Source organism: Felis catus, chromosome B3, assembly GCF_018350175.1.
Source record: "Felis catus isolate Fca126 chromosome B3, F.catus_Fca126_mat1.0, whole genome shotgun sequence".
NCBI lineage: Eukaryota > Metazoa > Chordata > Mammalia > Carnivora > Felidae > Felis > Felis catus.
In genome coordinates, this window is record NC_058373.1 from 10260314 (window position 1) to 10276102 (window position 15789).

Here is a 15789-nt window from a genome sequence, read left to right on the forward strand (position 1 = left end):
GGGTGATCTAATGTGACACTCCCTCTGAATAGCATTTGGAAGGCACAGGGGCCATGGAAAGAACTGACCTTGGGAATCAGTGGGCCTGGCGTTGGGTCCTAGCTATTTGACCTTGACCTGACTCCATCTGAGCCATAGTTTCTTTATCTGTAAAACGAAAGTACAAATACTTTCTTCTTGTTTTGATTGTTGTGAGAGTTAGGGCTAAGGGATGTGACACATTAAAAAAAATTTTTTTTTAATGTTTATCTTTATTTTTGAGATGGAGAGAGACACAGCATGAGCAGGGGACAGGCAGAGAGAGAGAGGGAGACACAGAATCGGTAGCAGGCTCCAGGCTCTGAGCTGTCAGCACAGAGCCTGACACGGGGCTCGAACTCATCAACTGCGAGATCATGACTTGAGCTGAAGTCGGTCGTTTAACCGACTCAGCCACCCAGGTGCCCCAGGGATGTGACACATTTAAGCACAGTTTCTGGCACACAGTAGGCTTCATTAAGTGGTGACTCCAAACCTTGTGAAAACTGAGATTTAAGAATTTAATTGGTGCAGGGTGTGGTAGTCATGGGGCATAAGAATCAACAGGTGGCCCCAGGGATTTGACTCGGCTCTGACAATACAGTGTCCCGGTTTCTAGAATTGGGGCTACCAAAAAAAAAAAAAAAGAGCAACAATAATGTCTGGGCCTCAATAGTGTTTACCATGCAGGTCTGATACTGTGCTAAGCATTTTATGAACAACCTTATGAGTTAGGTACTCTCATTATCCCCATTTACAGATGAGAAACCTGAGGCTCAGAAAGACGTGAGCATGGTCACACAGTCCTTACGTGGCAGACTCAAGCCCTCTGGCTCTGGGTCTTCAGCAGCTTTTCCTGCCTAGTTAAGTCAAGTCCAAGGTCAGAGTGGCCTTCAAACCACAGTGCTGAGTCTTTGGAGAAATGGTCCTGGATATTTGCCTCACCTTTCTAGATGTAAAATCATATGGCCGCTTCATAGCAAAGTTAGAAAAGCTGGCATTTTCCTAACAGAAACTGGTATGTAAGAAACCTACCCTGTTGCCAAAGGTTTGGTAAATTCTAACAGAAAATCTGTAGCACAAAATCGCCTTGTATTGAGAATCCCTTGCCTGCTTTCTTTTTAGTCCTTGTGTTGAGTTGACGCCCTTCACAGGTTCATCAACCCTTCAAAGGGCCTCTCTGACCCTCTGCTTTTTCTCCCCTTACTCTTTGTCTCACTGATTCAGTCCTTATTCATTCGATACGAATCTGAACGTCTAATCAAGATTTCCTCCACCTAACCCCTGAAGCACTGGCATTAGTAAATATGTTTGTTTAATTCTGAGAGTATTTTGTGAGAATTTCTGCATTTTGTAACACTGCTCTCTCCCTTCTCTGCACTCCCAGGGCATAACCTTCAGTAGCAGAACAAATCAGGCCAGCCAGCACGCTGCCAAGTCCTGTGGGCTCCTTGTCAAGGAAAACAGCTGGCCCCATTTCTAATCAACATCTCCCCCACAAAAACACTGCTGGGTCACTGAAGGAGACTAGACTAGAATTTGAAAATTTCCAAAGACTCGCAATAGACATTGAGTGCAAAAGGATACTTACTTTGTCTTTGCCCGCATCTGCTCTATTTGGGAGACGAGAAGGAGAATCACCCAAGGAGTCACACGAACAGATTCTACATTTAGACCTCTACATATATAATGGGTGATGGTTATTGAAACAGCCCAAACCTCTACCAAGGAGTGAGAGATATAGCTTGAGAGGTGACCAGGCAGTCCCAGGACTAAGGAATGGATGACTACAAGTACCAGGACAACTATGAGGGCCATGCCCCCAGTGATGGCTATTACCGTGGCAACGAGTCCAACCCAGAGGAGGATGCACAGAGTGATGTTACAGAGGGCCACGATGAGGAGGATGAGATCTATGAGGGGGAGTACCAGGGCATCCCTCACCCAGATGATGTCAAGGCCAAGCAGGCCAAGATGGCACCCTCCAGAGCCGATGGCCTTCGGGGCCAAGCTGACCTGATGGCTGAGAGGTTGGAAGACGAGGAGCAGTTGGCCCACCAGTACGAGAACATCATCGAGGAGTGTGGCCACGGGCGTTTCCAGTGGATCCTCTTTTTCGTCTTGGGTTTGGCTCTGATGGCCGACGGAGTGGAGGTGTTCGTGGTGAGTTTTGTCCTGCCCAGTGCAGAGAAGGACATGTGTCTGTCCAGTTCCAAAAAAGGAATGCTCGGTAAGTAAAATTTCCAAAGATCATTCTCTCTGTGGCATTAAATTATGAAGGGGAAAGAGCAGTAAAACTTGTATAGCACCTGTTACTATTAGACACCTTAAATCTATGACAATTCCCTTGCCATGCTATCACTTTACATCCATTTTGCCTTTAAGATATTTTTGTCTCAGAGAAAATTAATTGGCTCAAGTTTACCCAGCTAGTAAGTATTGGAGCTTGGATCCCTGCTTAGGTCTTCCTGAATCTCAACTTCTTGGTTCTTTTTCCAAATCTCATTGCCTTTTTGAGAGTCACATTTCTCTCATATTCGTATTAAAACCAACTGTCTTCTACATCCAAATGACAAATACATTTTGCGAGTGGTAGGCCAGAGGCCTCTTCCTCTCTGTCCTCTCTGTGTCCTTCTAGAATCCAATGGCACCTGCTCCTGGTTTCTCTTGTATGTAAGTGTTAGTGGGCTGACTGCCCGTGTGCCTTGGGGATGTACGCTGGGCTGAGCACACCCCCAGAGCCCCTGCAGGCCACTGGGAATCACACTGTGAAGCACAGATGAATTGTACAGGAGGCAAGACCAGCCTTGCAAATCAGTAATGAGACTAGCAACATCAGAACCAAGCATCAGATGTCAGAGCCTGAGACAGAGGATTTTGTGTAGAGAGAGGTTGGCACGAATGGCGTGGTGTAGAAGAGACTGATCATAATACAGACAAGGATTTGCCTCGATCATTAAATGTCTTGCAAAACATATCCATTCTCTAAACTTGAAGTCCGTATGATTGATTATTTAACGAACATACAGTTATTGTGAACTTGCTCTGAGTCATGTTCTTAACCCTCAAGAACTAAAAATCTATCTAGCAACTTAGCTCATTCATTCAACAAATATTTATTATGCATATACTGTGTGCCAGTCTCTGTGCTCAGCCCTTGGGGAGAAAATATTGAACCAGACAGACATAGTCCCTGCCTCTCAAAGAACTTACACACAGCAGGACAAACAGGCATTGTGTTAACGATGCGTTGACAGACAAACACAGAGGGTTATGTAATTACTGTAGAGACGAGTGCTATGAAATGCCTCGTGTGGTTCTCTTCCCCGGTACTAGCTTTAAAGTAAGGGTTGGCAGACATGTTCTATAAAGATCCAGAGAGCAAATATTTTAAACTTTGCAGGTACAGATAGTCTCTGTGACCACTACTCAACCCTGCCTTGGCAGCACAGAAGCAGCCATAGACAACACACAAACACATGGACATAACTGTGTCCCAATAAAACTTTATTTGCAAAAAAAGGCAAAGGGCCAGATGTAGCCTCTGGGCTGTGTGGTTTGCCGGCCCTGATTCAAAGCCACTATTAATAAGATTGGGACATTAAAATAAAGAAAACATCTGCAATAAAGACTCATTTCTGGAAGCTTTTCAAGTTTGTTTTCTCCATTTCTGCTTAACTAAGGGGACACTGAAAATAATTAAATTGTGTCAGGTGTGATTGTTAGGGAACCCAAAGAGGCTGCGTATGTACAAGCAGAAAGAGTAACTTGAGGAACAAGAATATTTCCCAAAGTTTTTATTTTTATGTATTTAAAAAAAATTTTTTTTAACGTTCTATTTATTCTTGAGACAGAGAGAGACAGCATGAATGGGGGAGGGTCAGAGAGAGAGGGAGACACAGAATCTGAAACAGGCTCCAGGCTCTGAGCTGTCAGCACAGATCCCAATGCGGGGCTCGAACTCACAGACTGCAAGATCATGACCTGAGCTGAAGTTGGACGCTCAACCGACTGAACCACCCAGGCGCCCCTACCCAAAGTTTTTAAACACCAACAGAAGTTTAGTTGCTTTTTTAAATTTTTTATTTAAAAAAATTTTTTTTAATGTTTTATTTATTTTTGAATGAGACAGAGTGTGAGCGGGGGAGGGGCAGAGAGAGAGGGAGACACAGAATCTGAAGCAGGCTCCAGGCTCGGAGCTGTCAGCACAGAGCCCGAGGTGGGGCTTGAACCCACGGACTGTGAGATCATGACCTGAGCTGAAGTCAGACGCTTCACTGACGGAGCCACCCAGGCGCCCCAGTTTAGTTGCTTTTTAAAATTTCTTTCTTTTTTTTTAATAAGGGCAAAAACCAAAACAGACCCCAAGCCTCCAACCAAACCATACAGTCCCCAGTTGATGTAAACATACCCACGGCATTGATTTGTTTTGTGGTATTCTCAACAGAAAACCTGGGTCCCTGTCAGGCCAAACTGGCAATGTCAGTAATAATTTCATGTCCCCTTGGTCTCTCTGCCACCTTGGTGCCTGGCAGTCTCGTAACAGAGCTGTCATGGCTCCTGACAGCTCCCCGGGCAAATGCTGGGAGTCGAGGGAACGTGGTCCTAATCTGGAGAGTTCGTGTTTGTGCAATTTTGCTTTCAGTGTTTGCCAAGAAGGTGCTATGACTCAGCCCAAGAAGGGCAGGGAAGACTTCCCATGCACTCAGGGGGCCCCCTTTGTGGGCAAGGAAATGGATCCGGGGAGGTGAATGACGGGAAGGTCTCCAGGGACCAGCATTTCCACATGCTGTTTCTTCTGACCTTCGTGGTCACCATGGTGGTTAGAGAGCAGTTTCATCCTGTTCGTACGCATCAGGAAACAGGCTTGGAGAGCCATATCCTAGGTTACACAGTAATCATTGCTGGAGCTGGGATTCCAACCCAGGTCTGTCTGGCTTCAAGGTCTACACTCGTTCTGCTACACCATACTGCCTTTCTCTCATACACGGTCTTGGGAAAAGAGGTTACGCCAGGGGGCGGGTCTGCTTTCCATGTCTTCAGGCACCTGGTAGCTTGCTTAGAGTACCATAGACTGCTTCCCACAGAGAGGCAGCATGGTGTGAGAAATGATGGGGTGGGCGCTGGCGTCTGGCCACGAGGGTTTGGCCACTGGTATGTCATTTATCAGCTAGTGACCTTGGGCAGGTCGTAAATTCTCCGAGTTTCCCGTATGTGGATGAGGGTGATAACACTTGGTGTGTGTGTATGTGAGGACTAAGTGACATAAAGCTGGTAAAGCAACCAGCTCTCCGTAAGTCCTGAACCACTGTTAGTTGTCGTTACTGTGTATCCTGACATTCTCCTTCCCAGCCCTGGCCGCAAATGACAGTCGCAGTGATACAGGAGCAGCATGCACTCTGGAGTCAGGTGGCCTGGGTTTGAGTCTTGGTAGGATGATTTGGGGAAAGTTGCCTCACTTCTCCGAGCCTTGGTTTCCTTGTCTGCAAAATGGAGATTGACAATAGGATCTACTTTATAGGGTTTTGTGGCGATTCAGTGAGTTTGATGTATTTAACTTGCCTGAAACAGTGCTTGCACAGAATAGGTGCTCAAGATATCTCAGTTGTTGTTGTTGTTGTTATACAGTTGTTATTCTTACTAAACTGATGGCTTGATAATGATGAACCACCCAAATTCAGGGCTACATCTTCTCAGGTGATGACATTGCATATTTTTTTTTCAGCCTAAATTATTTATTGCAGGCTTTTAAGATCAAGCTGCCCTCCCTTGGCTGGTGACAATGCCTCCTCGTTCAATGCTAACCCAGTTCTAGCTCTCTTTCTCTTTCCTGTGTGTGTGTGCGTGTGTGTGCGTGTGTGTGCACGTGCGTGCATGCATACACACGTGTGTTTGTATGTGTTTAACACTTAATTTTTTAAGAGCAGTTTTAGCTTCACAGCCAAACAGAGAGGAAGGTACAGAGATTTCCGGCATGTCTCTGCCCCTACATGTGCCTCGTCTCCTTCCATTACCAATATCACCCCACCAGACTGATACATTTTTTATAATTGTATAACCTACATTGACACATTGCTGTTACCCAAAGTTTGTACTTTACTTTTGATTGGTAAAATAAAATTGTACTTTACTTTTAATTGGGCTGACTCTTGGTGTTACACATTCAATGCAATGACATGTATCTATTATAATAGTATCATACACAGGTAGTTTCATTACCCTAAAAAATCCTCTGTGCTCTGCGCATTCAGCCTTTCCCTGACTCTGACCCCTGGAAACCACTGATTTTTTTTTTCTGTTTTTGTAAGGTTTTGCCTTTTCCAGAATGTTATAATAGTTGAGTCATACAGTATTTATGTAGCCTTTTCACACTGCCTCCTTTCACTTAGTAATTTGCATTTACATTTCTTGCAAGTCTTTTCATGGATTGATGGCTCATGTCTTTTTAGTGCTGAATAATATTCCATTGTCTGGATGCACCACAGTTTATCCGTTCACCTACTGAAGGACATCCTGGTTGATTCCAAGTTTTGGCAGTTACGCTAAAGCTGCTATAAACATCTGCGTGCAGATTTTTATGTGGACATAAGGTTTCAGCTCCTGTGGATAAACACCAAGGAGTGTGATTGCTGGATCACATAGTAAGAATACGTTTGGTTTCGTAAGAAATTGCCAGTCGTCCAAAGAGGCGGTACCACTTTGCATTCCCATCAGCAGTGAATGAGAGGTCCTGCCACTCTGCGTCCTCACCTGGGTTTGGTGTCGTTGGTGTCTTGGGTTTTGACCGCTCTTACACGTGTATCTCCTTGATGTTTTCACCAGCATTTCCCTGATGATGTGGTGCAGAGCATCTTTTCCTATGTTTATTTAGCAAATATGTATCTTCTTTTGTGAGTGTCTGTAAAGGTGTTTGGCCATTTTTAAATGAGGTGCTTCCTGATTGTTGAGTTTGAAGAGTTCTTTGTACATTTTGGCTAACGATCCTTTTTCAGGATGTGTGTTTTGCAAATATTTTCTCCTAGTCTGTGACCTATCTTCTCCTTTGGACTCTGCTTCTTTTATAAAGAAACAGAAAGAAAGTGGTGCCCCTAGACTTGACTCCTCCTTGATGTTCCAGGAAGAGAATTCAGTAAGAGAACATTCTTTACCCCAAAATTCAGACCTCAAGTCGTAGAGTATTTTGTTATTTTCTTCCTGGAATCAAAGGAATCAGTTCAGAAAATAAGAGAAGTATCCTTAGGCCAGGTAACAAAAATATCTGGGTGTCCCTGTGCCTCTTTCCTGAGCTTTTAGAAAGAAGAAAGTTGAGCTTATTCAAGTGTGGAGGTTTAGGGGGTCACTTATCCAGAACTGTCTTTCTTCAGGAAGAAAAAGTCTAGGAGAACATTGTCAGCGACGAAGGCCCTATCCTGCTAACTCTCAAGCAGATGGTCTCCTGTTAATTAAAATGTCCATTCAGTTGCCCATAGGTGGCTCAGTCGGTTAAGCATCTGACTTTGGCTCAGGTCATGATCTCACGGTCCGTGAGTTTGAGCCCCGTGTCGGGCTCTGTGCTGACAGCTCAGAGCCTGGAGCCTGTTTCGGATTCTGTGTCTCCCTCTCTCTGTGCCCCTCCCCCACTCATGCTCTCTTTCTCTCCCCAAAATAAATAAACATTTAAAAAAATTTTTTAAATGTTCATTCATTATTACTTTTAAAACTACTGGGGCACCTGGGTGGCTCAGTTGGTTAAGTGTCCAATTTCAGCTCAGGTCATGATCTCACGGTTCGTGAGTTCGAGCCCCACATCGGGCTCTGTGCTGACAGCTCAGAGCCTGGAGCCTGCTTCTGATTCTGTGTCTCCTTCTCTCTCTGCCCCTCCCCCACTCCCGCTCTGTCTTTGTCTCTCTCTCAAAAATAAACATTAAAAAAAATAACAAAACTACTGGATATTACCACATGCCTGATATGTCCTCTATTCGGTGGTAACACCAAGAGGGCAAGTCAAGGCACTCGGTGAGTTTTATTTTTCTCCATATATGTGTGCATGTGCTAACTTAGTAACATTATTACGAGAACAGTTTTTCGGTAGTTTATCAGGAAACAAGAAGGAACACTCTGCATACTACTTTTCTGACCTAAGAACAATTTTTTGTGCAATAATGCTACTTTGTTTTCAAAACCATGACTTCCTTGCACGCAGTGCATCAAAGGAAATCAATGCAGGTCTACTGCTTTCAGTAACTGCTTGCTTCCAGAGTGTGGTTCAGAACATCTCAAGAATAGAGGACTCTGGCAGGGCCTGTCTGCACACTGCAAGACAGAGAAAAATGCTTTTATTTATTTAAAGGTCACTTTTAAAAAGTTAAAAATGGGTGGGGGGGCGGATATCCAATACCTAATGTCCATCTGTACTATGGGTTTAATTACATTTATTTTTTTGCAGTTTTATGTTTTGCTTTTTTTTTTTTAGTGTGAGTGTAGTTGACACAAATCAATGAGTTTCATTCTAAAGGCAGAACTAGAGCTCACACAAGAAATAGAAAATATGAAATAGCGTGACGAGACTCGCAGTGCCGCATTTAATGTTACCCCTGTTGCCCAGATATGAAGGGAAGAAAGGCCGTTTAAGGGATGGAGTCCGAGCTCGGGCCGTCTAGAAGTCTTCCTCTGGGATCCCGTGATCTTAGGTGGTTGGCGGAAGAATCCTCATTTCTTTTTAATCCCTTTTCATGTATTATTGATGTATTTTCCACGCAAAGAGATGGGACTGTGTTTGGTGCTTTCTTTTTAACATTTTTTTAATGTTTATTTTATTTTTGAAAGAGAGAGACAGAACGTGAGCAGGGGAGGGGCAGAGAGAGAGGAAGGCACAGAATCCGAAACAGGCTCCAGGCTCTGAGCTGTGAGCACAGAGCCCGACGTGGGGGCTCGAACTCACAAACCGTGAGATCGTGTCCTGAGCCGACGTCCAAGGCTTAACTGCCTGAGCCACCCAGGGGCCCCTGTGTTTGGTGTTTTCAACGGAGTTGTTTGCATCTCAATGCCTTGTTTCCTTGCAGCTGGGATGGCGTTTAATATTGGTGACACAGAGGACATACCAATGGCATCCTCCTCTGCCTGCAGTGGGTAAATCGATACCAAAGTCTCCCCATAATTGCAAAAACACCCCAATTGTGGTCTCTTCCCACCTTCATGCTGACCAAAAGCAAGAGTGTCCCATTTTCAGACAAGAGTTCCATTTTTGCCTTCAGAATTTTGATTTCCTGGAAGGGTCTAGATGCTCGCTCGGTATGTATTTTATTGGCTCTTAGTTTTTTCTTGCCATCTGCTGTGGGACAGCTCAGGGAGACCCAAATTACCTTTAGACAGTAATTTAGAGCCTAAGAGAGGACCTGTGAGGGCATGGAGTGATGTCACATGGAGTGGATTCACGAGAATACATTTTGAGCTGCGTTTCCACAGCTGCTCTGAGATGGATGTATTACTTGGGTGTCATGAAAAATTATCGTTTGTTTTATGTGTCAATTCCTGGTGAACATCAGAGAAGAGCATTTGATTTCTGAACCACTTTTTCTTTAGCCCTGAATTCAGAGTGTCGGTTCCTGAAAAGAGGGGCCACTCTATGTCCCAGGGCCTGGCACAAAATAGGTGTTCAGTTGAGTACTTACCACCGTGAAAATAAATACTCTTTATGGCAAAATCCACCAGTAGGAATTTCCATATATACATATGTTTTGTGTATGTGTGTGTGTGTGTGTGTGTGTGTGTGTGTGTTATTTATATGAGCTGTTCTTATTTATTTCTTTAGATCATGGGATTCTTTAGAAGAAAAGATAAGGGTTCCCTTAATAGAGTTCACACTGACCGCCATATTTAGGAGTGTGGGCTTGATTCCACAGGCATTGGAGAGCTATTTAATGAGGAGCTATTGATTGCCTTTGAGAAAGGGAATGACAAGGTGGGACCTGGGGTTTAGGAGGATCACTCTACCAGAGTGGCTTTGGTACTGGGAGTCGTTCTTAAGGATGAATTAATGATCTTAAGATCTTAAGGATGAGATTCTGAATTGGTTCTGGAGCTTCTGGAATTGGCGTTCTAGTCTGATTAGATGTAGACACGATGGACTGTTTCCAGTAGTGATCGCCAATGGTGTGATGTGGCAACAGAGACACAGAAAATATCGTCCTTGGATACTCCTCATTAAACATTTTGAAGGGGCAAGGTGACCACGTGTATAATCCCTTGGAATTTTTTTTCTAACTAACGAGTATAATGAGCTTGGTGGAGTCAGAGCAGCAATCTGAATAGTCTGATTCTGGAAGACTGTAGTGTTTCCAAAAGTGAAATAGGTAGGAAGCCTGCTAAATTGTCACTTGTTCTGTATAAGCAGAAAAATCCTAGGTAAAGTGAACAAAGCTCCAACTTGTGTCATAAAAATAGCATCACGTCAGTTTCCAGACTTGATCCAGTTTACAGATCCAGAACTCCTTTCATGAAGAGGGAGGCTGAGTCCCCGTGAGGAAAGGTACCAGTATGTACTGAAAACATACTTCCCCCCAGTCTTCCCAAGGGACCTATGGTCTTTTTACCAGAGTAATTGTGCACTGGGAAAAAGGAAATATGACCTCTTGAGGGTTGAAATGGCTCTGAAATGGCTCTAATCCCAGGAGACCCAAACATTCCTGTGGTTCACCAGAAAGAGTGGGGGCTCATGGAGGTCAGGCGATCTGTGGAGATTTAGCTCAGGCCCCTCTCACAGTAGGCTCAGTGGGTCCCCAAACCCTCCTTTGGTTATTACCCCAATTCTGGAATGCGCAATTGAGGTAGACCTACTCAGCAACTGGCAAAACCCCTACATTGATGAAGAATGGATTGTCAGGGAGGCTAGATGTAGGAGAGCCGACAGAAGGTCCCGGAATAGCCCAGGGGAGAAGTGTGTGGTCCCTGGGCTAGTATGGGAGGGAAATAGTAGATAGCATTTGAGTGTTTTGAAAAATTGAGATTTTTATATAGAGCTTTAAAGTATTTCTGCTATAAGCACCATTTTTTGTGTAATTTATGCAAGGAAGGAAACAGAGGGCCCAGGCAAAGAAGACAACCCCTCTTTAAGAGATTTACACCTTTCCACAGCTGGTTGTATTTATTATAAGATAATTGAATTCATAGCAAAGTGTTGGCTATTACAAAGCTGACAAGTAAATGCAATTTTTTGGTAATAAATATACAATGAATAAAAAGAATTTCCTATATAACCAACCAACCCACCAGCCAAACAACCATCCAAAAAACCGGCATCATGTTCTCAAGATTAGGGTGTTTTTTTTTTCCCACAATTAACCATTGGGGTTAAGAAAAAAAATCTTGCAAGGAGAACTTCTTGCAAAGAAAACCCTCACTTTCATGATGTGGGATCCAGATTAAGTATGGATTTAGCTTTGAGTGGGACGCTTTTCCACTTGTCTACAGCTGTGTCCGTTTTTGTGTTTTTCCGCTTACTCCTACATCAGAGGATAGTGCCTACCTCGATCTCAAAGCACTTGTGTCAATGACTTCAAATTATTAACTGCTGATTCAAACTTATGGATCCTGGGCTTTATTCTGATTTTAATCTAGATTGAATCAAAGGTATTTGGGGCTTACGCATGTGTAGTTTTTAGTTTTACTTGGAATAAATGGCATTGTCTGGAGAGAGGGAGATAGAGAGACAGAGACAGAGAGAGGAAGGACAGGGCAACAGAGGATGGCATTTACCCCCTGGGGTTGCTGGGGGAACTAAATGGAATCACCCATGCTAACCATGCAACTCAGGAGAGGCACACAGTAGGTGCTTGGTCAGTATTCACCTTGCTCCTCTGATCCATCTGCAAAACCGATGTTTTAGCTTCTGACTTGTTTTAACCTTGGTTAGGGCAAGGATATCTCAGCCAATTCTTTCTACTGTCCTTGCAGAACATCTCCTTCGGCAATGAGACCTTCAAACACTTGAAGGATTTTTTTTTTTGCCACTACAGTTATATGCACACTCCTTGAGACCTTGTAAATAAAAGATGTTTGGTAACTATCGCCTTATTAACTATCAGAATAAAAATGTTGTGGTTATTTATTTATATTGACCTACCTGTATTTATGTTTATATTTGCCCCCATCATGGAAAACTTCAGCAAATTTAAAAAAGCTCATAAGGCTGTTAATCCACATATTTGAAAATATGATCCCCAGACCATGGGAAATACAACAGGAATGAATGAGGGCAATTTCTAAGTAGACTGGTGTATTTACTGGGAATAGAGGAGAAGTTTCAGGGTTGGGCATAGGCTACATAGATAAGTAGTCCATTCCCTGTAAAAGGATATGAAGCCTTTGATATGAGTGGCCCAATCAAGGGGAGCCTGGAATGGATCTCTCACGGCATCTTAATGGGCTTTGTTCTGGCTCTATATTGCTGAATACCAAACAAACACACCAAAACCTTCACACCATTTTCTTTGCTAATGAACGTGCAGTCTTGGCAGACATCTGGCCTCTGCTCACTTGGCATTACCTGGGGCAACTGGAGGGTGGAACTAGAATCATCCGAAGGTTCACTCACACACTTCTGGTGCCAAGGCTGGGAAGACACAAACATCTGGGGGCTGCTTATGTTATACGATCTCTCTGTGCCAACAAGGCAACCTTCAAAGCAGCTAGATTTCATACTTGCTGGCTCAGGGTGGCCAACATGCATTTCCTGGAAGAGAAAGATAAGCAAAAGCCATATTGTTTTTTTTTCTTCCTAAATTTTTATTTAAATTTCAGTCGGTTAACATACAATGTAATACTAGCTTCAGGCATACAATATGGTGATTCAACACTTCATAGTCCGTCAGCTGGTGGCTCCTCAGGACAAGTGCACTCCTTAGTCCCCCATCACCTATTTCACCCACCTCCCCACCCGCCTGCATGCTGGTAACCAGCAGTTTGTTCTCTGTAGTTAAGAATCTATATCTTGGTTTGCTTCTCTCTTCTCTCCCCGCCCCCTCCCCGCCCCTGCTTCCTCATTTGTTTCTTAAATTCCACATATGGGTGAAATCGTGTGGTATATGTCTTTCTCTGACTGACTCATTTCGCTTAGCATGATGCTCTCTCTAGCTCCATCCGCATCATTGCAAATGACGAGATTTCACTCTTTTTATGGCTGAGTAGTTGTATTCCATTGTATGTATATACCACTGATTCAAAGGGATATATGTACCCCAATGTATATTGCAGCACTATCTCCAAGAGCCTAATTACAGACACAGCCCAAGGGTCATCGATGGATGAATGGATAAAGGAAATACATATATACGCATATACAAAGCCATATTGTTTTTTGTGACGAAGTCTGAGAAGGCAGGCAGTGTTACTTTCTCTACATTCTATTCATTGAGGCCATCATAAAGACCTTTCCCATTTCAACAGGGAGGGGAAATAGTCTCTATCTCCTGATTCAGAAGTGACAGGGTTCTGGACAGAAGGGTGCAATGGGACCAGAAATATTGCTTTAGCCACTTTGTGCAATACAATCAGCGACCGATCTTATTTGGAACTGGTCCTCTGGATGGCCCTTCTTAATGGCATGCATTATTGCCATTTTGCTCTAGATAATTCTTTGCTCTGGGGCTCTGTCCTGGGCATTCAAAGCTATTGAGCAGCATCCCAGGCCTCCACCCCACCAGATGCCAGAAACACCCAGCTCCCAGTTATGACCACCAAAAATGTCTCCAGATGGTGCCAGATGTTCCCCGGGGTGGAGGGGGAGGGTGGAAATCAGCTCTAGTGGAGAACCACTTCTAGATGAGCATTCTCAGCCCTGGCTGCCCATGACATCATCCAAGGAGCTGTTAAAAAAACGAAACCAAAAACAAAAACAAAAAAAAATTGGCCCTGCTCTAGAATAATTAAGTCAGAGTATCTCTGGGTGTGGTGTGGGCATAGGCATTTGTTCACGGCTCCCTTGTGATTCTGTGGTGTAGCCGGGTTCGAGAACTAGGTATTCTACAGAGACCCAGTAAGAGCTGCTGACATGTCAGGGGTTTTGCTTACTATGCTGTGTAGGAACTGTCCCCCAAAGGCTTCCTTCTCATGTTGGTGACGATGGCTGGGACATTTGCACACACCTTGACCAGCATGAAAAAAACGGGGTTGTGTCCAAAAATCAGATTTACTTTTGCACAGTGCTTTACAGATTTTCAGTGGTTTTCATGGATACTCTGAATTTTAAATGACCCTGTGAGATGGTCAGAGTGATAATCCCCGGTTTGCACGATGAGGGAGATGTTGTCAGAGACCTTAAGTGATTGCATGCTGGCCTGCAGTTCAGTTCCTAATGTTGTTCTCTTGTCCCGTGTCGACACTCACTGCCACCGGTGCTCACCGTGGGCTACTTTATAGTGATGAGGCTGGGAGGTTATTTTCTCATGGACAGATTTATTCATAGAAACCCAAAGGAGAATCGTGATTTCCCAGTGCCTGCTACAACCTCTGTTACCTTCCTTCTCATTTAAAATTCAATTACAATAATTCCACTATCACCACCAAAGGCTATAATTTGATAAGCTCTTCCCTTGCAACCATTCTGTATTAGGCATTTTTTTATTTGATCTTCCTCAATATTGTAACAGCCTGCAAGGGAAGCTTTATTTTCTCCCATTTTACAGATGGGAAAAGTTAGGCTCACAGAGGTTAAAGTAACTTGTCAAAAGTAGTTAGAGATACATCTAGGATTTGAAACCAATTACATGTGACTCCAAAGGCTTAACTTCAAAGGTTTCTCCTCTCACTTGGCTGCTGCATCCATGAAAGTTGTTTCTAGGTGCCCATTAACCTTTTTTTTTTTTAAAGTTTATTTATTTATTTTGAGAGAGACAGAGTGAGTGGGGGAAGGGGAGAGAGAGAGAGAGAGAGAGAGAGAGAGAGAGAGAGAGAGAGAAAGAGAGAATCCTGAGCAAGCTCCACACTTTCAGTGTAGAGCCCGGCGTGGGGCTCAAACCCACGAAACCTGACCTGAGCTGGTCAGAGATCATGAGATCATGACCTGATCATGAGATCATGACCTGAGCTGAAATCGAGAGTCAGACACTTAACTGACTGAGCTACCCAGGCGCCCCTAGGTGCCCATTAACCTTAAACAACCTTTTATGTGAAACGTATCGCTCCAATAAGAGGCAGTTGCAAGGCAACTGGGCCCTCACTGGAGTGCCGGGTAGGGTGCAGCCCATTTCTGTAGGTGAGAGAAGGATGTAGTCCATGTCCCAGGCAGCTGGACCAGAAAGGCAGGGGTGATGATTTTACTGGGATCCACAGCAGTTCCGGAGGCAGAGACTGTTGGCCGAGAATAGGCTGTCCAGAGATTGAAGAGCAATACCGCCCTCCTCCTGTATCAGGTCATGTAAGAGGTCCCAAGGAATGATCCATCACCCTATATGGACCAGAGCAGCAGAAGCTAAAAGGACTCCGCATATCCTCATGGCCAAGAATCATGTCAGAGGTGGAGCTCATAACTGCTCGGCTAAAATGGTCCTTGGTAGGCCAGTGGATGTAAAATTCTCTCTTTATAAGTCTCGTGCAGCCAAGCCCAGCTGAACTGATTTTCACTTTGCAAAAGATCAGTTTTGTTTCCAGAAAAAGTCTCAGATAGTAGCAGGGCAGGGAGGAGGGAAGGGAGGGTCAGATAGATAGTCCCGGGAATGTAACAGCCGTTGACATGCCCCATGGGACCCACTGAACAGACTGAATGTGAACACCTTCCCCTCCAATGGGGGCCAGCTG

General features: G+C 44.1%; 1 protein-coding gene across 3 annotated transcripts in view; it reads left to right on the forward strand.

Annotated features, from left to right (window-relative positions):
• SV2B (synaptic vesicle glycoprotein 2B) overlaps positions 1-15789 on the forward strand; it is a 211803-nt gene that overhangs the window by 129747 nt on the left and 66267 nt on the right. For all 3 annotated transcript variants that reach the window (XM_019831918.3, XM_003986847.6, XM_019831915.3), the window contains exon 2: positions 1406-2248. In XM_019831918.3, coding sequence (XP_019687477.2) covers positions 1798-2248 — 451 coding nt within the window. In that variant the 5' untranslated portion in view covers positions 1406-1797. The remainder of the gene's footprint in view (positions 1-1405; positions 2249-15789) is intronic.